The sequence below is a fragment of the Polyodon spathula genome, chromosome 24 (genome assembly GCF_017654505.1).
Source record: "Polyodon spathula isolate WHYD16114869_AA chromosome 24, ASM1765450v1, whole genome shotgun sequence".
NCBI lineage: Eukaryota > Metazoa > Chordata > Actinopteri > Acipenseriformes > Polyodontidae > Polyodon > Polyodon spathula.
Window position 1 is genome coordinate 7,653,352 of NC_054557.1, and position 27,975 is coordinate 7,681,326.

Below are 27,975 nucleotides of genomic sequence, written 5' to 3' on the forward strand. Positions count from 1 at the left end.
TTAAAAAACAACACCAAGTTTGATATTCATGAAACCGTTTCAGACCGCTGTTAAATAATTAAACAACCAGGTATTTAATTCTTAAAGAGAAAAAAAAAAGTACTTTACTGAAGTAATGGGTTTCAATATGTGATAATACAGCCTTACAAAGAGTAGACTACATACCTGTCAACAGAATTTTCAAAATACGGGAGCTTTTGTATACTGAAATCTTACACCTGTAAACTTTTGAAAATACAAACTCAAAAGAGGAGGGCGAGGGAGTACACGTGCGTAGCTAAGTATATGAACTTGCTTCGCGCACTGAATACCTGCCACTCTCCTGGGTCCTAAACCCTGCTAGGTGAAGACGGGGATTGGAATAATCACACACCGGCCTTGAAGTGTGTAGACATTAACGATTTGATGACATAAGGGGGTTTAACAGTAGAATACGGAAGAAAATTTGTCCCGGGAGATGTCCGCAAGAAGGATCCAAAATACGGGAGAAGAAAAAAAAAAAAGCTTCCTTGCAAAGTAAAGGTTAATTTCTAAATGTGTTTAGCGTTCTTCTAAATAGTCATTGTGTCAAATAACTAATTTTAATTAGCTGCACCCCTTAACTAAAATCTTGCAGTCATTTCAGATAATGGCAGTTTTGGGTGCTGCAATGCGTCCTGGTTACAGGGTGTAGTTTCATTGTGTGGGACAATTAAGCAATAAATCAATTAACCAGACAGTTTGTACCGCTTTTGTAATACATACTTGATGTTGTATTGTGATGTAGTTTATTAAACAAGCAAGGGTGACCGAACAACAAATCATTTATCTATGCCATTAGTAATCAGTTTGCCCCAGTGGAAGCTTTTTGGCGCTGCAGAAAGAGCAAAGTGAAAATTATGGGAACTGTTTGATTTCCTATGGATAACTTTTGTATAGTGTAAAGCCGTATTTATACATTTTTATTTCCAGTTTTACATGTCCTGCAATGACATCTAATGTCACATTCTGGACACACAATGAAAGGCAAAGTCCCCCAATGACAATACTGTACGGTGGTGCGTAGCTGCCATTAAAAACTACATCACCCAGAGTGCCAAGCGCATGAAGGCCGTCTTCTTGCCCTGTCCAGTCCCCAGCGAGTTTTTTCATGACGTCACCGTAGAGGCCCTGCCTAGCTCTCGCTGTGTGGTGGCACAGTGTCAGAACTGGAGAGTAACTGAAAAGAGAAAGGGTGTTGTTATAGTGTCACTTATCAGGCGGAAAAGCAACCGAGGGAAAATGGCGAAAACGTACGATTATCTCTTTAAACTTTTGCTTATAGGCGACAGCGGCGTCGGAAAGACCTGCCTTCTCTTCAGGTTCAGCGAAGACGCATTCAACACCACCTTCATATCTACCATAGGTGAGTTTATTTAATTGGGTTTTCTTTTTTGGGGGTGTTGCTGCCGCAGAAGGTAATCGAGTTATTGTAAAGCAGCAAGACAGAGATATTATTGGACACTGACACAGGAAAAGGCCTTGAAAACAAACACAATCTTACTTAAAAAATTAAGAAACGGGAAATGGTTTTTGCACGGCAATTATCAAGTTTCGTAAAAAAAAAAAAAAAAAAAAAAAAACACACAGCTGAGAAGGTTTTAGACTTGGCATAACCGTTATTGGGTCAGTGCTAATTTATTGGTTTGTATTGTTGTTGATAATAGGATGCTCCGCTGGTAACAGTAAGGTATTTTTACACAACAAAGTGCAAAACCAAATTTTAATTCACTGCAAAACCTCGTACTAAAAACAGGATGTTCGTAAGCGTGATGTATTTTTGATGAACTGTTAATTCACTTCTCTATAAAAAAATGACTGATTAACGTTATTTAAAAAAAAAATCTGGTCGTGAATTTATTCACTTCGTTGGTGTACTCCTTTGTGTTACGTTTTTATTATTTAATTAACAGTGGAAACAGTTTTATCCAGATACAACATTAGGGCTGATATTCCTAAACACAACAGCTAGTTAACTAACAATAACAGTTTTCCAAAGGGAAATAGCTTGTTCACGCTGGATTATGAATGACTGGAAAGTGTTATGTCTAAATACGTTTGTGTTGTGATTAGGTTTCATTTTATCACTTTACTGTAATTCCGGTAGCGATGATATATAATAATAATCACACTCGTAATACATCACTCCACCTTGTTCTGGCCATTTAGGACTGTGAGGAAAATCTCTTGGCATCGGTGAAAGCAATATTTAATCCAGACAGATATTCCGCCTAAGGCACATGTTTCTGGCTGGCCATTGAGGCAATTTGCAGTCGGTTCCATAGTGCATCATGCAGGATAGATAGATAGATATGAAAGAAAGGAATATGTGTATTCAATTACAAAAGCGTTTTAAACAATCTGTCACTTGCCATATGATAAATCATCTGTTTAATGTTCTAATAACGGAATTCTTCTGATTTATGGATTCAACAGTTGTCTTGACAGTAATGAAATGATGAAAATTCGTTACAAGAAGTATAGTCTAGACTAGTAAATCTGGTCAGCAAACCCCGGGTTTAACGTGGTGTAGATGTGATGTGACAGTTAACTAAGTGGACTACAGTCATACAGGGTGTGGTCATTTTATTAGTAACTATTAGGAAATAAATAACAAGCCAGCTCATAATGAGGCAATTCTATACAATGATCAGTTTAGTTGTGATATTTGACATGACCTAGAACAGTTTAGGTGTTGGTTTGTTTTAAAATGGTTCTAAACAAAGATTTATGACAGTAAAAGTGCATTGTGTGGGGCTGGATTAGCCTTGGCATCTGGATCTGATTTCTATAGTGGGCATACCCGCCAGAAAACAGCAAGTGATCTGTGCTGTAAACATGCAGTTGGAAGTCACCAGTGACTGGTCAGGGAAGATGAGGACTGCAGAGGATTATGATATCTGAAAAGTGTCAGTCAAACTTAACCCAAATGCTGCATGCAGGTAGTGAGCAAGCTGTAACAACCAGAACCATAAGGTGTGGATTCTTGTCACTCAAATTATCACTTCCCGTTGAAGTGTCAACACACTCTATAGTGCTAGTACAAAATTGTATAAGAAATTAACGCAGTAAAGCTCACAAAAGGTGGGAAAAAAACCCTTCAAATATCAGCCTATGAAGTTTCTAAGAGTGTGACCGTGATTTATTTTTGAAGAGAGTTGGTAGCGGGTGCTCCTTTATCCAAGATTGCTGATGTTTTGTTAGAAGTGCAGTCTCAAAGTGATGTCTCCGCTCTCCATTGTGGAGATCAAACTTCCCAATACATTAATTTCCACTCCATCTTCCCTGATGAAATTATAAAAAGTAATCCCTGAAGGATGGTCATGTACAGTAGAGGGCAACTTCAGAACAATTCATACACCTTGCAGATTCCACATGTTGTTTCAGAGCCGTCCTGAGTTCTTGCGGGTGTTTTAATGGTCTATGCTTGTATAGATTTACAGTTTGTACCCCTCTTCACATTTACAAGTCCTGGCCCTATTCTTTAATCAAGTGGGCATCAAAAAAAGATTAAACTGCCTGGCAACAAGCTACATTTTAGGAGATTATTTTTTTGCAGTACAACCACTGGGGGACTGTAAGCAATTCACTACAAATTGGATGAAATTCCCTAGCTGTCACAAATGGGAAAGACTACAATGGTATGATAACTTTGCAGCGGTTTCCTGCTAAGCAAACAGGAACCAGATCGCTCACATATATCTTTGTAAGGGGCATCTTTGTTAGACTGCTGCTTCATTAGCATTTTAATGGGAATTTCCCCCATAAAAGGGAGAGTCATGTGACACAATCTTAGATTTTCTACATACCGTGTTGAAATTACAAAAGTTTCCAAGTAACGAAAATAATTGAGTCATAATTTTCTGTTTTTTTAAATGTGTGTTTCAGTTTTTAATCACTATTACTACCACTGCCACAATCAAACACCCAACAGTCCATGCAAATCTTCTTAGTTAGTTTTTGTCTGTACAGTAGTACAGTGAGTACTGCCACAGTTTCAATTTAATAAACCCCAGTGCCTTTGAAGCTGGAACACATCTAATACTGTTATTCTGAGTTACATTTACTGGTTTCACTGCCATGTTTTACCTCTGGCTATAGCAATATACAGATCTTTTTCACAAATAGTTTTTAAGTTAAGTTTACAAACCATTCAGTCAGATATGCCATTCCACTTACCTCATGCCCCTGGGGATGAATTTTGTTCTCAAACTCTCATTTCTATTTTCTTGATAGTCCTGTAACATTAGATGTTTGTTTTTACTTCCTCATAGTTTCCAAAGATTTCTTTCTGGGATATATAATCCCAAATATCTTCATATTTAAATACAGTTTATCAGAGGGAATGGCTTTGTGTATCATAAGTTCTACATATTATGGCAAGCTTCACCAAATAAGGTGTCACATGCTAAGGGATCATTTCGTTGTTAGTGATCTGGGTTAAAGGTCGATATGATGAAACCTAATGACTTACAGTGGGTGTTATTACACTGGGTAACAGAACAGTTACAGCAAAGTGGCCTTTGAATAATTTTAGAGCTGCTGTCTTCTATTTGAAAGCTATTTATAAAAAAATCATGTTAATTACAGCAAGTATGCAAATCCACTGACTGTCCGATACATTAATGAACGGCCTTAATGGTAAATAGGACCACGCAGCTTATTGTGCATTGTTTCTTTGATTTGGACCACATTTCTTGCTTAGTTGTTGCAGTGCTTTGCATATTTCCACAGGCTCGATCCATGACCTGCTTGCAACCAGATTTTTGCTTTTTGGTGGTGCTTTTATATTGCTCGGTATGAAATCACTGAGATCTTAATAGTTAATAGTTGCACATGACTCGCGCACAGCTTAGGTCTATAATGTCACATCACCACACATAGGGCTCCAGATTTTACATTTTTGGGAATGGCAAATTCAGTTTTTCAAAGTGACCAGTTCAGTTTTTCTAAGAATTAACAACATCATTTGAACATAAATGACATACAAATCTATTGAATTCATTTTTTTTTATTTAAGTCCCTGAGATACTGTAGTTTTCAGAAAAAAATCTTTCTTAAAGCAGTCCACTGGTAACAATGTACTGTAGGACAGTCAACAAATAAAGGTGTTTTGAGAAATTAAAGCGGCTTATTGCTGGCATTACAAGATACAGACTAGTCGAAGGAGGAGCATTATTACAGAAATATGCAATTGTCATAAAATTACAAATTAAATGCAATGTTCAGGACGCTTATCTCTTCCATCTGTAGTTTCACCTGCAACAACGCAGACTGGTTTATGCTGTACTTGCTGTAAAACTGCTTGCATGTGTTTCTTGTATACCCTGGACAGATAGAGTTGCCTTATTTAGAGCAGGGCTGTTCAACTCGTTTTTTTAATTTAAGGGGGTCAGATTGGAAAAGTTAGGAGTAGGTGGGCCAGAGTATTTTACTCTGCACATTTTTAAGCAATAATACATATTACATGACTTAATATTCATATATTGAACAAGACTTACACATTCTACTATATGAATAGTACTTTAATAATAGAACAGTGTGCGAATTTAAAAATGTATGTGACATATTAACAGTATAACTGTTAGGAAGAGATCAGCGCTTCTACTTTTGAGCGTCTAATTACTATTCCCTCTCGATACATGTTTCCAAATACTCCTTGCTTGGTTTCAAAATTTTGCAAAGCAGAATTCCATTCCCAAAATGCCAGTTCCGTTCCCAATGTTTAATTCCATGATTCCATCCGTGATTCTGTGATCTTGGAAAATCAGTCACCCTAAATTTCATACAAGGGATTTTCTAATTTACTTGCATTCTCAACTTTGGCCTGTCAGTGTAAGGAACCATTTATACACTGTCTAATTGATTTTAAAGCAAATCTGATTAATCTTACCCACAGTTATCTCCAGTACACTTTTCACTGACCCCATCACTGTTTAATTCAACTTCTAAAATGTAATATCTCAAAGTACAGACCTATGTGGGGATTTCTGTGTCTGTCTAATTATTTCTGCACCTATGGTTTGCTGTATATCTTGTCTTAAAGGAGGATACTGAGATGTTTTCTCTAAGAAGATTTAACTTGAAATCAAATCTAATTTCTCCCATTTGGCACCAATGTTTTCCAATTTCTTCATGTTAGTTGCCTACGTTTTGCTCCTGTCAGCACATTTCCAGACCACAACTTCGTACTGTATTGTGATGAATTGTGAATTCAGAGGTTGTTCCTGTGCACTTTTTTCTTATTCTTGTATTGTTGAAAGCAAGCTTGGCCTATTTCATAAGTAGCCAATGGTTCCAAGTCTTCCAGGTTCAGACATGGGCTCCTAGGTTGAAAGCGTAAGCTAATCTTTAAGTGCTTTGAATGGAAGTGTGGAAGTACCTGTGTGCTATGGTTCAAGAGGCCTGATGGGTTAAGAGTGGAATGTCTGGATTGCTGTGAGTATTTGTTCATTTTATTACTTTAGCTTATCAGTCCTGTTTGCTCTTTGAACAGCCTGAAGAGACATTTCCAGACTAGCACATACCAGGTCACACATCCAATCAATACAACTTTAACCTCAATGTAGCAGCCAGTCAGTTGACTTAATTTGTAGGGGCATGAGACCTGTAGCTATTTAGAATAGGCTTTTGCAAACTCACAAGGTATCCCTTTACTCTATAATATTTCAAAAGAACAAGCAAATCGTGTTTGCTTTCTTTAACTTGTTAACTTGAAACTGAAATCCACTGAATCAGCTCGATTTGCATTAGCGTTGCTTAAATTAAATGCATGTGACTTGGTGAAGAAACAATCAGTCTGTAAATTCAGGCTCAGTTCTTGACGCAATGGGATGTATGTTCTGTTGCAATGATATAAATGCCTACAGCAGAGATGAGGGTAATTTCAACTGTGTGCTCTGCAGGGAGCAGTCGTCTTTTATCTTGGCCTAAAATCCGAATTGAACCAGAGGAAGGCAGTCGCTTGTATCAACATTCAAATGCTAATTTAAGCAAAATAATTAAATCGTTGTTTCTGACTGTTGGTGCTATTACTGTAGCTATACTAAGGATAGAAGCTCATACTGCTTCAGCAATCCAAAGTTTTGGCTGTTGATTGCAAAAGAGGCCCGGGTAACAAAGTTCTGGCTGTATATGAAAGTAAAGCTGATGACTTTGTGACCAGGGGCAAATTGCTTTACCTCCATGTGCTTGATCTTAGTCAGCTGTTTTAAGTTGTAGCAGCATATCTGTTAGGAAATTGTGTGTAGAGGAAATCCCACCCATGACACGTTCAGGGTGTGCATTATAAGACAAGCGCTAAGCAAATTAAGGAAACTTAATTCCCTGAAACAGTGTTGAAGAACACATACCTCTGTTACACAGCACCTGCTCATTATCACCTAAGACAGTGTCGACCCAAGGGACTTTTTCAGCCTGAAAAAAGAAACAAGGACCAGGGGTCACAAATGGAGTTTAGAAAAAGGGGCATTCAGAACAGAAAATAGGAGACACTTTTTTACACAGAGAATTGTGAGGGTCTGGAATCAACTCCCCAGTAATGTTGTTGAAGCTGACACCCTGGGATCCTTCAAGAAGCTGCTTGATGAGATTTTGGGATCAATAAGCTACTAACAACCAAACGAGCAAGATGGGCCGAATGGCCTCCTCTTGTTTGTAAACTTTCTTATGTTCTTATGTTCTTATGAGAGACCGCTCATTTGTTTATTTGCCAGACATCCTGTGGCTTGATTCACACCTAAATCTGTAGATATATTTTCCCTTAAAGGGGAACTGTATTCAAAATAATAAGGCTCTCTGAATGCTCTGCATACATAACAAATGTGCCTTGTTAAAGTCAAGCGTTTGACCAGTTTTTAAATTTTTTTGTTAGTTTTCTGGGTCAGCTGGAAGTGCAGACTGCCGCCATATTGGAACCTTTCTGGCGCAGCTGTTACGTCATCATTGACAGCCACCCACACCAGTGAACGCTGGCAGGGTGAATTACGTCGGAATGCAAACCGTTCGGGTGAAAAAATAACAAGGAAAAAAAGTAACAAAAAGTATTTTTGTGTGCCTAAGCCTTTAAACCAACAAAGGGCGGCCGTAACAAAACAATGGCTCCATAATGTAGTAATGGACAGACGCTCAATAGAATACTATGTGCGACTATTGAGCGGGTAAATGACATTAATTTGTTTTAATGGTTTTTAATTATACTGCTTAAGGAGAGGCTGAAAATGTGTCAATCTTTAATTAACATGTTTTCTATTAAAATGGTTATATATTCATTTGCATTACAGTTCTCCTTTAACCTGAAGCTGTTTAATGAAGCATATATGATTTATTCTAGAATGGTGTTATTGGGGAACAAAAGGAAGTATTCTGATACACTACATACCGGTACAGCAAAAAAGTTCTGCAAAGTGTCTTATCTTTGACAAGCTAATCTTGGAGTACCCCTATTGGGTAAAGACTCTGAAAATACAAAAATACTATTTTAATAAGTCAAGAGCATTTAACCTTTTTATACCTTTTCTGTAAATATCGTGATTCCCTATATAGTCTGTAGATACAACTAAAGATTGCATCTACTTTCTACATGCTTTCTATTTACCCTATTTTAAAATGTAGAACCTTTTTATGTTTAAACAAACACGCACAATTAAATTAGCTAAAAGGTTAAACTCTGCTTGGCCTGCTAGCGTTTGACGTCACAAACAGTTGAAATATGGACAGTTAATACACTTTGAAACACTCATACACGTATAATAAATTGCAGTGCAGGCTGTAAGAATCCTGATCTCTGGGATGCATCAAATTACTGTCCCAGTGAATCTGTCTGTAACAATAGCCACCCCTCCCACTGAACTGATCATTCCTAATGAGCCTACTGTGGACTTTAGGAATGCCAATGTAAGGATCAGTGCTGGAGCAGCTGATCAAGGGTCAGATATTTCCAGCCCTGGTAAGCGAGTGAGTCTGTTTCTAAAGGGGTTGAATTAGATGATTCACTTATAAACAGATCTGTGTGATATCTTTTCTATTGTACAAACTATCCACAGATGATTCTCATATCAAACTGGTGACATTATATGAATTAAGTCTATAAGCAATACAAATTAGCCTTGAATGTGAGAGCATTTTACTGTTTTGAGTGCTGTCATGGGATACATGAGTATACCAAAAATTGTAGTCATCGCTGTCAATAATTGCCTGTTAGCGCAGGATTTAACAAAGCTGTCAGATATGTTGGGTTTGTCCTGGGATCATGTCTGTAGTGCATATTTATATGGTAAAGCTGTCATCTGTTATATATTTTTTGAAAATCTTATCAGATCGAAAAACAGCATTTTTAATACACACACAGTGATGTATGATTTGCTGTCACTTATACAGCACTTATATGATTTAAAGGGGCTATAAAATATATGTTCCCACATATGAAAACATACCGTTATCATGAATAGTGGTCTACTTAAATCGCAATAAATTTACTTATTTTTCACGGGTTGGTTGCAGAAAAAAATTAGGATTTCGCTGACCTGTTTAAACATTAAATAAACCGAAGTAGACAGTATTTTAGAGCACTATAAAGCCTAAAAATAATGGTATATGCTTCCATACTAAAACAGAGTGCTGTCATTTGTTAAAAGCAAGCAGTTGACTTACCCATACATTGAGACTGCACGTTCCATTCACTGAATTGGTTGGAAGTTGAGGCAAAGCTTTGCCAAGTTATACAGATGTGGAAATCAATTAAAAACAGCAGCAAAACTCGGTTACCCAAGGGCATCTGGCATACTTTAATAAAGGCAATGTATACAGGACGTTCGTTGTCATGTTATTTGTCCTGTTCAATAATTTATTTTATTAGTACCGAGTCAAAACAAAGAAAACGTGGCTATTTGGGTCTAAAATTCCTAGATTTTAGCAACCTTAATGAAAACAATGCAGCACCAACTTTGTCCCACCCCCAGTACAGGTTACAGAAAAGCAGTAAAGACACACTGGGCTGATTAAAACTTTGTTGTCATTTCAATAGTAAACAACAACGTTAACCACTTTGGAAATTTTTTTTTTTGTAAATGTTATTTGTGTTTGTTTTTTGCATAAGTGCAACGGACACAGGACGGTGATGGAATATAAAAGGGCTCTCTACAGAAGGAAGGTATGTAGTTTGCGGCGCTTGCGTTGTGCAGTAGTTTATTTAAACAAGGTTTTTTTTTTCCTGAATTTCGCGGTGACCCCTCAATTTCACAAAACCGCGATTTCGGTAGACCCCTAATCATATATAGTCATTTTTTTCGATACCTGCTATAGCAGTTATTGTCCCCTTGTGTTTATAGGATATTAGGATCAAGGTATAATGACAGGAAAGTGTTTTATGACTGTAAACCACATTCTCCAATCTGAACCAATGTTCTCAGTGCGTGGCAACATTCAGAGATTTAAAGATTAGCTTTTGCTTAATTGTTGTGATTCTTTGACACACAATTTTGACGACCAAAAGTAAATGGTTTTCATCAGTACTCCAGGTTTTACAATGAGCTTGATCAGCCTATAGGTAACAAGCTCAGGTGTGTCTTATTAAACTCATAATAAAACCAGTAATGGGTTTATGTTATGCTGTGGGAGTCTTATTTCCATCCCTGGTACTACAGAGCACTGCTGCAGACATGTTGCAGACAAGCAACCCAGTGGAATGACCCAGATGTAATGGGTCTTTTATTTATTTTCTGGGGATGTGTGTGTTAATGATGCACCTTATTCGTTTTAGTCCCACATTGTGAAAACACCCTTGCCTTTCCAAGTGGGTAGCTGTATTGTTTTCTTTCTGAACCATGCAACGGAAATATTGGGGTAGGAATTTATGAATGAGGATTATACAAAAATGAGATGCTAGAAACTTATCTGTGAACTTGTCCAATTGCAGATGGAACCTCATATCTTCTTTATGTCTTTGAAGGAATTCTGTGTCCTGGAATTCATGTAAAGTGTTCTATGGTGTAAGCCTACCTAGTGAATATATTTCAACTTAATATATTTTCAATAGAGGAAAGGAAAACTCTGGCCTCACAACACATCTAAATCTAGCCTGGAGCCAGGCAGGTCCAGAGGCTGGGGGATAATGGTTTTCATCATTACTTTGCATCAGTCAGTACACTCGAGGATGGTGAACAACATGGCATGCAGCGAGTCAGAGGAATGTCTTGCTACTCAGATTCAAATCATTGCTCTCTGCCTGTAATCAGTTGTATTCAGTTATATATGAAGAACTAAATTGAAGAAAAACACAATAGAACTCTCTGGATCTGCCACTCTCAAATACAGCACCTCGCAATACTGCATGCGACTCGACATGTTCATTGCGTGTGACGTCAGTTGCATGGCTCGGGCTCTGCAAAAAAGTCGCGTCGGGCTGGCTCAGCCCGGCTCGGCTGTACAGTGGAAAAGAGATTATTGTCTATAACTGCAATATTCTTACTACAGAACCGCCTACTCTCTGCCGGTGACCTGGAATGACTTTTGTTCACAAATTTCCTTCATTTCTATGAGTAATAAAGTGTTCATCTGCCCTTTTTTCTTTACATTTTCTTGCTCAAATAGCTTTGTTCATGCAATTTTCAGGATACAGTCTCTGTATTTGTAATAATCAGACCCCCACTGTTTGGCCTATTCTGTTTCCTCCCTCCTGCAGTGGAGGTCGCCTGAAAAATGAAATGGCAAGTCTTGATTTAATACTCTGTGTTAGTCAGCCATGCCTGCCCCAGACTATCTTGGTAATGCAGCTGGAGGTGACGAGTACAGTACATGTTTGGTGCATAGATCTTTATCCTTGAAAAAAATATTACTACTGCCTTGGTTGTCTGCAGTATTTTATCATACAAAAAGGATACTGGATACTGGAGTGGTATCAAAGTATTCCTACCAGTGTATATATCGGACTGCGGTATAGCCTAATGTTTGATTATGCATAACTAATATTAGAATTCTTGCTAATAGAAAGATACATTGGAATATTGTCAAGCTGCCCTGCTGCTTTTAAACTGCTAATATCTCATTAGCATCTTCAGCTTGCAATTTTATGTTTTTAGATCATGAAATGGTTGATATGGAAACTCTTTGGAGAAAATCTTTGGCTGTATAATTCAGACCACACACTTTAACTTAGTGTCTTTGTAGTTGGTATACAGCTGTGTGTGCATGTGTGTGTGTGTCTGTGCGTATATATATATATATATATATATATATATATATATATATATATATATATATATATATATATATATATATATATATATATATATAATCTATCCATTGAAAATGCACGACAAAAGTAATTATATATATATATATATAATATTACTTTTGAAAATAAAGCATTTTTTCATTTGAAAAGTTAAACAATTGATTTTATATATTTGATCTATAGATATATATATATATTATATATATATATATATATATATATATATATATATATACGCTACTCCATAAATTAGTTTCAAATGTCTGTCCCAACAAAGCCCTGAAGAAGCCCTTCAGAGCTCAAACAATGCACGTGAACGTCACAAACAGGCTGTCAATATATAAGACCACTGACACCTGTTTATCTTGATGGGTCTTTAAAGTCTATTTTAGTTTTATCCTTGTCTTAAAATTCTAGTCCATGTTAGTTTTGGTCAGGAAAAGTAATGTAGGTTAAAAGCCATTCTAATCTGTTTGAAAGAATAAGTTGATCCCCCGCTGACTTGGGGAGCAGTATTTTGGCTGAGAGTCTGTATACAGTAGTTCAGGAATGTGGATCACATGTACTGTCCATATTTGTTTTTGTATAAACATTTTAAATGCTATTAAGACCTCATGCTTTCAAATACTTTCCTAATCAATTAAATCCCACTGATAATATTTCAGACTTGGTACTTAAACACCTTCAACAACACACCAACAAGACTGACCTTTGAAACTTAAATGAAAGCTCAAGATACGAGTAAGGAAATGTATTTTTGACAAAAAACTGAGCGAATCTAACTAAGCCTGTCAATTACACAGAAGACACTGATATACTTATTTTCAAAATATTTTTATATATACTTTTATTACAAAGTACCACATTTTATTTTAGTATATACTCAATATTGCACTAATAGACTTGTAGTACAAGGGAACCCATTTTGAGTATAGTTTGTTGCTGGAGTTCCTAATCATGTAAATGCTCTAGCTGGGAACGTCAGACACTTAGTTTGCTAGTTTCAAATGTAAATGCCAGATTTCTGTACCTTCCTGATTGAAAGCATTAAAAGGTTTGATTATATTAAAATCAGTAAACTTGCAGTGACTGCCAATAAACATTACTTCTGCAGTTCATCACTGATCTTCAGAGGCTGTTCTTAACAGGTTTAAGAGTTGTTCGGCTTAAGAAAGAAGTTGAACTTTGAAATCTACACCATGTGAGGGATTGGCAGCTGTACTTTGGTATCAGTCTTTGGAGGGTTAATGAACGTGCCTGTCAAAAGCAGTTATCCAGTTTGGTATGTTTTCCTGATCAGATGTGAGGATAAATGTATTCTGTCCAAAACTATTTAATACATTCAGCTTAGTGCTATTGGTTTAACTGGGCTTGAATTCGATTTTTGTGTGTTGGGGGGGGGATTTCCCCCCTATACTGCAGCCAATGGGGGGATTCCAAAATCTTACTGGGAATGGCAAAAAAGGCGGCATTTTGCATATACAAAAAAACACTTTCAGGAGACCTAACAGCTGTTCATCACTGAGAGACAGCACTCTCCATTGTCTGACGTGAAATTTATTTTTTTAAAGCTGTGTTGTGTGTACTGCCACTAGAATATCAGCGCTGCATTATTTATTTATTTATTTTTATTTTTAAAGCGAAAGTCACCGCTTGCATAACAACACCTGGATAGATTTAATACCGTGTTTTTTTTTTTTTTTTTTTTTTCAAAACTGTTTAACTAATGCAGTGTACTGAGTTTCTATAATGCTTAAAGATAGCGGCCGAGAATCACGTGGAATAGTCTCGCGGCATTTCAAATATCCAGCAATACTTTTATTATTACATTTCTCTTACTGGAATTATAGACAGTCTGGGTCAATAACATGTAGGGTGTATTGTTAGGGTGCTGATGTCTGATTACAATAAGAGTGGGTAACACTGGGGAAACCGTGCGAGAATACTGTAGACATGCTAATAAAATCCCACTGGTTTTGAGAATACTTTAGCAGTTATACTAAATCTCACCCCTAAATAATTCAAATCTCACTCCTTTTGTATGGTCTGGCCTTAGCTACTATACTATTGTACTATAAGTTCTTAGACAGGCTTTTGTTGGCTTACATGATAAGACAGCTTGAAATACTGTACTAGCAAGTGGTGTTGATTACTTGATTACTGCTTTGGAATGGGAACTGTGCTTTTTAATCAAGCAGGAGTAGACTTTTAAAAATTAGCACTTGTGGTTTTTTTTATTTTTTGAATCCTTCACAATTTTTTAAATAAATAAATACATTTGTACAGTTTTTTTTTTGTTTGTTTTTTTTACAGTGGAAAACAAGAAGCTACAGTCATCGATTTAATGGAAGGAGCCTAGTTAGCAGTGATTCTCAGTACTGAGATGACAGGATGTGTTCAGATGAAAAAACATGTTCAGATAATCCTCTGCAGTCAAGCAAGCTGTTTTAGATCTATATTTCTTTCTTGCAATGTAAGGTATGGAGTAGTCTCCGGCTAAGAGAACTCCCCTCGGGTAGCAAGCAAAATGTTCTTTAACACCACCAGACACAACATGAATCAATAAATAAATATTTACTACTTGTCATGAAGCACATGCATCAACATATGAAATGAACAGAATTAGAGAAAAGCAATATGCAAATGTATGTTTATAAACTGTAATAATAAAGTAACAAACTACCATTAATAAATTAACTGTCAAACTAGATTAACACAGCACCCTTACACACGTTGTAAAATGCAGCACTTCTGCAGGAGCAATATTCAGGGCATGCACTACATTGTTTTAATGGTGAAGCATCTCGCTAGAATGGAAAACACCAAATTACTTGCTGACTTCTGTCCTGATTCTTTTTAGTTTTTTTTCTGGAGCTTGAACAATTTCCAACAATGTAACAAGAGAAACAGTGGTGCATTTCGCTGTTTGTTTACATGCCATTTTGTAGTGATGAAGTGCACTTGTGGAAATCAGAATACAAAACGAGGCAATGATATGAAGGCGGTTCTGGAAAGATTTAATAAACCAATCAGTGTCCCTCAAGACACATTCGTGATGACAAGTCACATTTGAAAAGATTGAATAAATCATTTGGTTTTATGTTAGTTGATGAGTTATTGGGTTACAAAACAGTGCTTCATCAGTTGTGAACAAATTTTGTTTCTTAGGCTGAGTGTGTTCTCTTAGGAGGTGTTGCCATACACAGAGATTGTAACATATAGACTGTCTTTCATGCTTGCTTTGTTTCTTTATTTCTTTCTCCAGCGTACTTCAAAAAGAAAAAATAGATGGAACAATTTGTTTGCTGGAAAAGATTAATTAAAAATGCACCCTTTGGTAACTTTTGCTATACGATTTGATTGTGTGCCTTTTGAGTGGAGGAATCAATTCAGTTAAATCAATAAATTCTTGTTATAGTGCCATGGACCAAGACCAAGAACAATTAGAAAAATGTTATCTTTCGAGAAATGTTTTCAATTAATTATTTGTCTCCTGGGCGTCATTAGGCAGTAAGTGTACTTGAAAGAATAGAAATTTACTGTCTAACTTTGAATGTAGCTGCTTGCATGCAAACATGAATAAAGTCATTACTGTGCAGTGTTTTGATTAAAAGCTAAAAGGGAATATTTAAAAAATGAATTTGTGAACTTTTGAGTTTTTGGCATTGGAGCTTGTACCATTGTCTATTAGGTTTAGTCGCCACCTGTACTGTAGGTCACAGAATTGCTGTGTGTTTTTCTGCAATTTAACTTTTTCTTAGCTGCGATTTAAATTTTTTCTCATTGTCTTTACTGTATAAAACAACTCATAATATTTAGGCAGCATACCCTGCAGCTAGTCTGTAAAACTGAAAGTGTTTGGTTATCTTGAAACCGCTAATTCTTTCCACATGATGACAGCAGTTCTGTAATTACAACGGTGTGCTGTCTCAAACAGCAACAGGCTTTCATCATATCCCTGTTTCACTCAATTGTGCCTGATTCATCATTTTAAAAATCTGTCCCTTATTAAGACGGGTGGGGGACGTTAAGCAAAACAGCATTTCCAGAGTTGAAAAGATTTATTTTTCAAAACGAAACTAAGATATTGACATCGGTTGTCGTGGTTTCTGGAATGCATGTTTACCATAATTCTGTAATTCTGAGCAATGTGAGATGTATGAAGTGATGGGAAGATTTACTGGAATGATTGTGAGATGTATGAAGTGATGGGAAGATTTACTGGAATAATTTTGTTAGTTCTGTGTAAATTATGTACCATATGTAGTGTCGATGCTGCACTGCATAACTTTTTAGCAGCATGTTGACCATCATTAATTGTTTTGCCATGTTGATGTTGGAAAGAAGGAACAAGGCTTTTTCTGTGGTAAATATCTGAACAGAAACGATTCTGTTGGCGGCTACTTCTCAATTGTGTTACTGTAAGCTGGTTTGGTGTTGTAGGGGAGGACACTGTGCTCCTCCAGCCTTTTTAATAATCAAAGTTTCAGCTGCTGTCAATCACTTCCTCATATACTGAGGGAGAATGAGGTCAAGGCTGTTTCCTGCCCATGGTGCAGGTTTCCCTTTGTATCTAAAGCAGTGCTTGTCTCATTTCCTTTGTTGTGGGTGGACATGTTGAGGATCTTCATTGACAGGTCTTATGAAACAAAACAAAAAAACATGGAATTATCTTGCAGTGGTACAATAATCACATTGGTCAATTCATTCATTTTAATTGGTGTAGCTAGAACTAGTAAGTTCTATAGGTGAAATGATCTGATGACGACACACTTGTTTTAAAGTAGAGTGATTATATATATATATATATGTATGATGATCATTTACAAATGTTGATAATGGGGAAACTTTGAAATCTCCCTGCAGTTTGTAATTATGAACTGACTCCCCAACTACATGCTGCTTGATTTGTAACTGTGTGTAACCCCTCAAAAGTACATATACACAAGCCCTACGCAATGCTGTCTCCTTGCAGGAAGTGGTGCAGTAGACACGTTGTGTCACTTTTGCCACTTCCTTTCAGTATCTTATATTAGCACACATGAATTTCGCCTCTTCTTTTGTTTCCTCTTACATGGTTTAACGTATTGCATGTTATAAATTTACAATTATGGTTACTTAGAAACTACATGCTGTGGGATAGGGGCCCTGTATACAGGTATGTATGACCTATAGTTCCACTGAAAACAGCAAACCCATAACCCATATACCTGGTTTCAGTATAATGCCCTGAAACTATTTATTTATCATAGGGTGATTTTTTGTTATGTTTCACAGTGTTGGAACTTATGGTTGAGAAATAAATAAAATGTTAGAGAGTATTAAAAAGTACCTGAACCTCATTAAGTATTCATTGTTTTTGCAACAATGTAGTTCAAATAGCATTTTATTCAGATCAAGAGTTATAAAGTAGTGTGTGGTAATCAAAACACTACCATCAAGCCCATTTACTATGTACAACTACCAAATGGACTGGGCAAATAAATAAAGATCTGGGGTTTACTAGAGGGAGATCCTCAGATTTTGACTGACTGACACAGAGTCGTCTTGATAGTAAGTTGGCCTTTGTTCACTGGCCATGAATCTTGGTAGCTACTGGTGGAATACTGACAGGTGTAAAATACTAAGCTTAAGCTGCAGAAAAATCTTATTCGAGCTTTGACTTGAGGAATACTAATATTTGCTCCTAGTAAGACAGTCTGAAGATAATGACTTGCTGTGGCGTGTTTATCAGAAGCTGTGACTGTAGCTCCTCCTGTAGTACTGCTATTCTGACTGAACATGTACAGATTGAAATGTTTTGCTAGCAGGACCTTATTAAGGTTGTTTATTTTGTTTCCTTGGAGGTGCACTAGATACAAAGGCTATGATCACACACATAAAAAACTAATGAAACACCCAAAAACCAACCTTTGTACACAAATCATAAATGATCTGCATCCTTGCTGTTGTCAAAGTAAGGCACGGTTCTGTGGGAGTGAGATATGGTTTATCTAACTATGACCCCATTCACACTTACTGAGTTGGCCTTGGGCTGTCTCTGGGCCGCCTCAAATTTCCGTTCACAGTTTAGGTTTTTTAGGGGGCCTAAGTGCGTTCACACACCTGGCTAAAAAGGAAGCCTAAATTGCAGCGAAGTGCTTGTCGGAAATGTAAACAGTGACATATAACACCTCATTCTTGGAAGTCAACATAAGAGATTGAGCTGGGAAATTTTCAAACCTGAATATGACCATCTTATTTTTTTACAACACTTTTGTTACTGTACTTATTGCATAAGATGTGACAATACTACATGTTGACAGTTTAGTAGGATACTGTGGAAAGAAGCGATCGTGTTGGATCATGTGTAAATGCAGCAAACGTGTACATTACATTGATCACAATACAGATTATTATATTAATGGTGACTGAGTATGCAACGTTGTATGCATTATTTATCAATATTGAGATTTACAATGCACTCTTTTTAATGAAAGCTGTACAATGAAGAAATACTTACCGTTCACGACGGACCCATCATCGTCAGAAGTGTCGGTGTATTCAGTGCACTCCCCATTGCTATTTTCCAGGCTAGAGATCGCCGTAGGTCCCACAAAATCGAGAGTTCTCGGAAAAACTTGCTGGTTTCTCTCTGAATTCCACTCAGAAGGGCGTATCTGATAGCCCCTAGCACATCAGAGATAACACAGACATAAAGGAGATAGCTGCTTCTTCATCCAGCGCTCAGAGAATATCACAGACATTTGCAGAGCTTTTTGAGATGCTATGGTAATAAAATAATGACTTGGGTGAGGAGTTTGGTGATAAAATGAGTGATCGGGAGAGGAGTTATCAGTATGCACGTCTATAAAGAGGTATGTGAAAAATACAGCGAACAAGGGGTGGGGCTTGGCTGGAGATGCAGGACTGTCCTTTTGCGATTCAGTACCTTTTAAACCTGTTTTACTCGTGGGGGGGGGTGGGGGGGGGGACTGCGCGTGTGAAAATAAATTGGACCTGACACGCCTGACAAGCGCTTTATAAATGGACCAATAAGGGTTAATTTCTGCATGGTTCCAGCTGCTACCCCTTAAAACAGACATTGTTTGATCTACTATGCTCGACCTAGTAGGGGAGTGGTTTGAGCTACATCACAGCATTGATGCATTAAGGCAGGCCCAGGGCCTGCGTTGGGTTCACACATACAGATAGGCCGGCCCTGAGGCGGCATTGGTTCTTTAGGCTGCATCAAAAAGCTGGTCTAAATTTCACCCGGCCCAGGGCCGCCTTTTCATTTTTCGAGTGTTCACACATGAGATAAGGCTACCCTGGGCCGGCCTAAATCGCAAATTTAAACGGAGTCAAAATTTGGTCAGATACTTGGGGAGGGAAAAGGAGAAATTACAAAGATTTTCTTGCATTAATTTAGTTTTTCTGCTATACTTTTCTAGTGTCTTGTTTCTTTGAAAAGATTGGAGCTGTATGTATTTTACCCTTTTCTCCTTATGCAATTCAGCCACCATTGCAGTGATTTGAGGTGTAATTAGATCTCAAAGTGTTTGGACATCCAAGGATACCTGCTATAGCACTACAAAAGATTTGCCTTGATGTGTAATGCATACCAATGCTGCAGTTTGCAGGCGTCCGACTGAAATGTGGAGGCAATGCATGTGAATCTGCAGACTTAACCACCAGTGTCTAAAAGATTGAGGAGTCTGTGTCTTAGCCTAGCCTACTGGTTGCTAATGTATCTGTGGTTATAAACTGAAGAGCTGACCAGTGTAGCATCCTTTCCGAAATTCATCATGTGATGCTTCATGACTTCAGCTTATGTACAATACAAGCAGTACTGTTGACTCAATACTCTGCTTTACTTAGCGTGTGGGGAGAAATCGATTTAATTTGACCTTTTGACTTTAAGGTCTTGGCTGATCATTTTTAACTGAACTGCATTTGGGAGAATGTTGACTTGACTTTGACTTGAATTAGAACCATTTATTTTTTTGTTAACTGAGAAGCTGAAATTATTTGGTAATACTTTGGTATTGGAACATTTTCTACTTTTTGGCTGTTGCTAAGCAGTAAAGCTTCAGTGAAATATTTGAACCACAGTAAGCAAAACGTTGTTGTCTTCAGGATACATTTGTTTCAGCATAATGACATCATATTGTTACTGTATATGATTACAACGTTACTCGTATTGCCGTGTGACCTCTACACAATAATTGACCTCCACAGTTCTGCGGCAAGCATTTTATATCAAGCTAAATCAAATTATGTTGTACTTTCCTTAACAACTGGGCTTTTTGCCAGTTCTACTGTACCTTAGAAACACACTTGCATATTTCACATCTAGACCTTTTTCTTTTGTGTGAAATTGAACTTTTTGAAATTTTCATTTCCATTGGTCGGATAGATGGATCAAACTCCAGGAACCACAGTTGTAGACAGGGTTTCTATTCAGTTGACAAAGGTGGATCTAAATACTGCCATCAATTATACAGAGAGTTTCTTGTTTATTTCTGACATGCATATTTTTGAGTATAATCACAAACCATCAATAGAATTTTAATGTTAAACTTTATTTTCATTTTCAGGAATTGATTTTAAAATCAGGACGATAGAATTAGATGGAAAGAAAATTAAGCTTCAGATCTGGTAAGTAAAACTGTCTTTTATATTTTATAATAAAAATAGGGAACATTTACTGTTTTTTTTTTTTCATGTATCAGTGACATAAGAAAAGACACATTGAAACGGGAGGGCTTATTCCCTTTGTTTTTCAAAGCAACACAAGGAGGTTGACATTCTTTTAGTTCTTACCCCCCCTGATGTCAAATCAGGTGTCTCTTGCTTGAGTTCAAGAGCTTTGTAATTACTTTGGATTGTAAATGGGGCCGTGGCAGCAGTTGAACTTCTTCTCTGCTGCTGCAGTGCCTAAACACATTATGACCTTTGCAATTCCATTTTGTGTTTAATGTTTTAATTAGATTTTTTCTAATTTCCTTTTTTATATAATAATTACTATATTTCCATTTAACAAAGGTTTTGAAAACAAGTTTAGTAAAACATGGACCATTTTGAAATTTGTTTCTTTTAACTCTTATTAAGGGACACAGCAGGACAAGAGAGATTCAGAACAATCACAACAGCATACTACAGAGGAGCCATGGTAAGAGGTGAACTTGCAGCATGATGTAGATTTAGAACAAAAGGGAACTGGTTGAAACAAAATAACTGTTTGGGGTACGAACTTGAGATCCATGGTTGAAAACAGCTGATTTAGATCGTGCATCAGAGTGTACAATGTAGTTTTCTTTGTCTAATTACAACATGCTTATCTTAATGATTGCCAGCGATTATTTCATAGGTCTCAACAGTATTTAAAATTGAATGCAGTGGAAGGATTATTCTCCTGGCGAGATCCCAGATCTTGTAGTTATTTGCAGCCAAGCTCTTGGCACATGCATACAGTTGAACCCTAGAGGGTTAGATGATGGAAGAACAGCCCAAGCACTTGGAAGGTTGATTTGAGTGTAAGAAATCTGAGATTACGAAGTCACTAAATATTGACAGCACATGTCTGCAGCGGTCTTTGTTTGGGGATTTCATACTACAAACTGCATACTATCAACTACACTGCAACTGGGAATTATGTTCCCCTTGGCAAGGGCATTGCCCATTAATTGAGTGGCTCAGTGTCTTTCTATACACACTCATTTGCAGTCCATCTCATTGTCAACGATGGGATTATCCTTATTTTTCAAATGTGGTCCATTGGAAAAGCAAAGCAAAAAAAATGCTGACAAGTAGCAGCAGTAAATTTCAAAGCTTGCTTGCTGATTTGGCTTGAAGATGGGAATTAAGTCAGCTAAAGTCAATTATATTACATATACAGAGTCCAGCCAAGTTCAAGCCATTTGGGTTTTTTGACAGAAGCCTAGCTAAAAGCTATTTCTTGCCAGCCAGCACCAATTTTAAATGGGCTTGTTTGAAGTGATGATCACTCCAGGTGATTGAATCCAGACCATGGCAATTGTCTTTATTTTTAATGAAATTGATTGCAACACATTTGATTATGCGACACTGCAATGCTTCATACTTAGCCAGCACAGAGTTTCAGCACAGATAATCTAGTGTAAAGCAAAACAATCTACATTTAATCCCTTTTTGTATGTTAAATTAATAAATGCAGTTAAACGGCATGATGATTGTTGCCCTACCTGACTGTTGAAATGCTGTTAAAATTAAAATTGCTTCTGTTCCATTGTAAAATTGGGGTTTAAATTTGATAATCTTTACTAGTGATATTTTTCTGTCAACATTAAGGTTTTAGTGGATATATAAAAACTTGAAGGATGAAAAGCTGAATTACCTTTGTGCTGAGTTTGATAACATGTCATTAAATAATAAACAATTTAAGTCCGTGGTGATCTGCTCTCCCTTGTTTTATAGGGCATCATGTTGGTTTATGACATCACAAATGAGAAGTCTTTTGAGAACATAAAGAACTGGATAAGGAACATTGAAGAGGTGAGTAACTAAAATAAAGCATAATACTATTTTTCCCAATTCACTAAATGTAGTATTAATAATAATATATTTAAAACACATAACATATGTTATAATGTCCTGACATTAACATAATTAACATATACTGGTAGTAGTAGGTAGGAAGAAAGAAAAAATAAATGTAGCCGTTCAAGATGTTTGTTGATCTATGTTTGCTTCTTATGTTGCATTGTGCTGTGATCAATGCCACTGTGCAGTGTGCTGCCACCTGTTGCCTTCAAATGGTATTGCAGTTCATTTTCATTGTGAGAAGCCTTGAAACGGTAACTAAAAGGTTTCAGGGAAGAAGGTGCTAGAATAAGACCTTTGCAGTCTGGTTCAGCCTGTAACATGCAGATATTAAGTTTCTAACAATAGAAACAACGTTAGTGTGGTAGTGCTTTATTCAGTCCTGAGGACTTTTTCACATTCAAATACTTGTTCAGATATACACAATGTATCAATATGTTGTGTTGCTTCCTTAGTGGTTTGTCATTTTTGGCTTACATGTCAAAAACAAACAGAGCCTGTAAAATGAAAAATGTGAAATTTGTTAGGACTATTGGATGTCAACTGTAGATGTTAGTCCAATGTGTAATTATACAGAAGTACAGTATGCGTAGATAATAAAATTCAAAATCTTTTCAAATGTTATGGGTTCTCTGATTGTTTACAAGCATTCCAAATAAGATGTATGAACGTCTTCATTCTTTGAAACATTTTTTTTTTGTATTATAAAAATACAAAGGAAGATCGAAGCAGTAAAATCATGTTTTCTCTTATTCTCCCTCCCTGACAGCATGCCTCTTCAGATGTTGAGAGGATGATCCTTGGTAACAAATGTGACATGAACGACAAAAGACAAGTGTCAAAAGAAAGAGGAGAAAAGGTAAGACTTCATTTTTGATCCCTGGTGCTAGTATTACACTGTATTTATTATCCCTTGCTGGGCAATCTAAAGAAACTGTTATCTCATTGTGCGGATACTCTTGGAGGAGGGCTGGAAGATCTTGGGTCTTGTTTCAGCTTGTTGGCCTCTGGCCAGGTCATCAATGGAAATGGGTTCTCTTTACCTTGTTACATAAAAGCATTGACTTTGTCTAACCATTGTTCCCTTGTGTTTCTTACAGCTAGCAATAGATTACGGAATTAAATTCATGGAAACGAGCGCCAAATCAAGCATAAACGTGGAAGAGGTAAGAAAGGTGGTGCTCGTCAAAACTGAACACACCCAACTGTTGCTTCACTCTGCTCTTCATTGCCTGCTTGAGCGGCCTTGTTTGTTCCATCAAGATTACATCTCTCTGTCTGAATAGTACACTGTGTTTTACATGTTTGAGATTTTAAGTGGTGCCCTGCATGGTGTCGGCTGCGGATGATTTACCTCCGAGGCCTCACCTGAACTGGACCTTGTCTCCAGGGTTATGTCGCTGGAAACATTCATTGAATATCCTTGTCTGTTTTAAAATTCACTACATGATGTGTTGTTAACTGTATGTTTTCTTCATAGGGATTCTACACACTTGGAAGAGACATTATGACGAGACTTAACAGAAAAATGGCAAGTGTATTGCGAAGGATAATGATATATTTACGTTTAAAGTGGGATTGTCAATCCTGTCATTATTAGGAGAGTATGCTGTTGCTTGCAGTTTTGTAAAATGTTGTCAAGGCTTAGGCATTAAAGCCCAGTTCTGCTTTGTTTTTTCTTGATTGCTTTTATCTAAGGCCTTTGTTTTAATATTTCCTTTTTTTCCCTAATAGAATGACAACAGCGCATCAGGTGGAGGGGGTCCTGTGAAAATAACAGAGAGCCGGTCAAAGAAGAGCAGCATCTTCCGATGTACATTACTGTGATGAACGTCTTATAATAGACTAGAACAACCTTTTCTGCTTCTCTGAAAGCACAATCTTGCTCAGCCTAAGAATGAAATTCCATTGGATGCTGCTGAGAGCTATGTATTCTGCAGACCACGACAACTAAAATCTCATATTAATATTGCAAAAAACATTAACAGGTTCAAAATCCCACTGAACACTTAGTATCATAAACCATGGGAATCAACAGTAAGAAGTGGAGGCTCGTGCTTGGAAATGTCTTTTTTTTTTTTTTTTTTTGTATTACAAAATTCTTTTTGTAACCAGGATTGTTGTCCATTTTACAGCAGCGGCTTCTGTCGTTTTAACTTTGCACGTTGGTTGCGAGTCTCGCGGAAGAATGTTGCACCCTGTTTCACCCTGTGTCCCTGTATGTTCATGTCTGCATTTTCCTTTCTGTGAAAGATGTTCTCTGTTTTCCTAAGCATACGTGTTCTAGAATATTTATGAAACAAAATGTGTCTTAAACCAAGACTCTCACCATGAACAAAAACTGTGGCTAGAAAACCCCTTTTAAGGTCATGGCTTTGGAGCTGATCTCCACAATAGCAAGCCAATAAACAACATGAAGAGAGCCACAGTTTGGTAATGCAGGACATGTTTAGGAGGAGGTGTAGCACAGGTGTGCAAGAGAGTATTTAATGTTCACAGTAAGCCATGTAATTCTCAACTTTACGTAAACTCCAAACTCTTGGCATCCCATCAATCCCTTGTACTGAAGCTGACTGAGCCTGTGAACTACAACTTTGTAGACAGTAGTTGTAAAAATAACAACATCTAAGATTTACTTTTTTTTTTTTTTTTACCTGGCTATTTAGTAGATCTTCCATTGCTCAGTGGCCTACGTTACTATATTTTGTATTGCTCAATGTGTAAATTTAGGTAAAAAGGGTATTGCATCCTATTTTAATAAGTAGTGGGGCTAATACTTTAAAACTTGGGTATGTTCTTTCCAATATGCCCAAAGCCAATTGCATATCATTTGTACTTCTTTTAATTGAAGGATGGTTTTAGGGCTGGTAGCTGTATTTAGTTCAGTTGTAGTAAAACATTAAGAAAAGCAGGCAACGATGAAGGCTGTTCTTGTGGCTTAATTCAATTTCAAATTTGTTTTTAAATGTGTGATTTAATCCTTACAAGTTTTGAGCTATGCAGTGAGCTGTGTAAGAAAATAATGCATTTTTTGAGATAGTAAAAGTTTTTGAAAGTTTAAAACATACAGGGTTTAATAGAAGAGTTTCCGTAAGCGTTCATAGAGTACTGTATTTATTCTATGAGTGAGTGCCATCCTCATGAGTGAAATAACTGTAGCACTCTATGCACATTCATGGGGTATTCTTTATATGTAGTGCAATGTGGAAAAAGAAAATATGACCAATGATTAAACTGCTGAATGCAGAGAAATACTTTCCTTAGATTTAAGCTCTGAATCTGCAAGTGAATCATTCACTACTGTTGAAAAAATGAATTTTTGGAAGACACATACAGTTGGCAGTATAATCATGGGACATGTCACCTTCCAACATTATATTTAGATTCCTCTATATTTGCGGAGGTGAGATTCCCAAGGTGTCACAGTACATGTCTGGTCACATAAACCCAGGAATTGGTTCAAATGATTGTTACTGCAATAGCACAAGAAAGGAGCATCTTGGTGAATGTGATACACCCTAGCAGCTCTTTAGTGAAACGTCTCCGTTCAAGGGCTTTTTTCCTCCCCTGCTTTGTAAATCTGTCTGCTCAGTTCTGTTACAACTTGTATGGAGTCAGATTAAATTGGGTAGCGAATGTAAAGCAGTGTTGTTGAACCCAAAGCAGAGCCTGTGAAGATTATAGACCAAGGGTGTTTTTGTCGCTCAACCAAGATGTGAATATTTACACGTGTCATTTTTTAAGCCTTTTTTTGTTCTGTTTTATGTTTGTTAATTACTGGGTTTCTTATTTTCTTTCTTTCTTTAAATTAAGAATTTTAGTTCTAACTAGTTGTCCAAGCACACACTTTTTGTTATTTCAATGTCCTTTTTTTATTAAGCTGTTCACTGAAACTTGCCTTGCTTTTAGAACCTGTTCCTATGTTGTTAGTGTCCAGTTGAGCAGAGGTTTGTACAAGTGCTTCTTGAAGCAGGATGGAGCGTGTATACATTAATGCTAATTTCTTACAATTAATTACGTTAGATTGTGTATATATATATTTTAAGTGAGACCATAGGAAAACCACTTTAATGCATGCTTAAAATTCTTGTAGCTACGGCATTGTTGAATAATAATGCGTTACTGATAATTGTATCTTTTTTTTTTAAGTAAATATATGCGAGTTATGCACAGCAGGGGATATGTTTTATTCGCCTATGTGCATTTTTTAAAGAATTTTAAATTAATACAACTATTGTGTATTGTTTACAAAGAAAAAACAAACATTTGCAGCAGTATTAATTGTCTCATTGGCTGCACTTTATTTCTCGTGTTTTCTTGAGTAAAAGGTGCATCTTTCAATACAAGTGAATGTGAAACACAGAGAAGGGTAAATTGGTGTCAGATGTTGTGTATACTGTAGGAATCAATGAAACAGTACCTTGTTTTTATCAAGTGAGTATTTGACTTATCAGTTCTCTTACTTTTATGATTACGCTTTGTTTTTATTTCAAGGGTATGAGAGAATATCCTTGGCTGTGTTCAATTGCAATGACACCTTGTAAAATATCAGTGTCGTCTTTAAACCTCGCAAGAATTGCCGAGATCTAATTTGCTTGTAGACCCTTGAGCCCCTTCCTAGATGAATCACACAAACCTACTCCAATTTTACTCCATTATGAGCAAACGACCATGGTCAAATTAGGCTGCCTGTCATACAACCCAGTGAAATGACAGTCATGTTAACTGTTGAAGATTTGTAGTGTGACAATATTCTGCCATTAGTGAACATTTACCCCACGTAAAGAATTAGATTTTATAGAATCTGTGAGCTTGAGAAAGTTTAATTGTATTTTGAATAGATCATTGATAAGATTGCAGCTTTGTACTCCAATGGCCTTACCATTAAATGTTAGTAAAATTACAGTTTTACTTGGGACCAGGTTACATTTAATGTAACTAAAAAAGCACTCCACTGGAGGACTTATTGCCTACAAAGAAATCTGTTTCAACTTTTTTTTTCTGTAAAGCACATATATTAGCAGCTTGTTATTACGTTCCAGAAAGTTCTAAAAAAGGAATGGAATCAAAGATGTGTTTAACACATAAATCTGCTCATAATGTGTACTGATACTGTGTAAGAAAAAAAATAAATCTTGGTTTTGTTAAGTGTGGAATGTTTT

The 27,975-nt window shown here is 36.8% G+C and overlaps 1 protein-coding gene across 1 annotated transcript; it reads left to right on the forward strand.

Moving 5' to 3' along the window:
• Positions 1–1,177: 1,177 nt before the first annotated feature.
• Positions 1,178–27,961, forward strand: LOC121299133 (ras-related protein Rab-8B). The gene is made up of 8 exons (XM_041226698.1): positions 1,178–1,384; positions 20,830–20,890; positions 21,344–21,404; positions 22,688–22,765; positions 23,583–23,672; positions 23,914–23,979; positions 24,294–24,344; positions 24,548–27,961. The coding sequence occupies exons 1-8, from the start codon at positions 1,261–1,263 to the stop codon at positions 24,638–24,640; spliced, it is 624 nt and encodes a 207-aa protein (XP_041082632.1). The 5' UTR covers positions 1,178–1,260; the 3' UTR covers positions 24,641–27,961.
• The last annotated feature ends 14 nt before the right edge of the window (positions 27,962–27,975 follow it).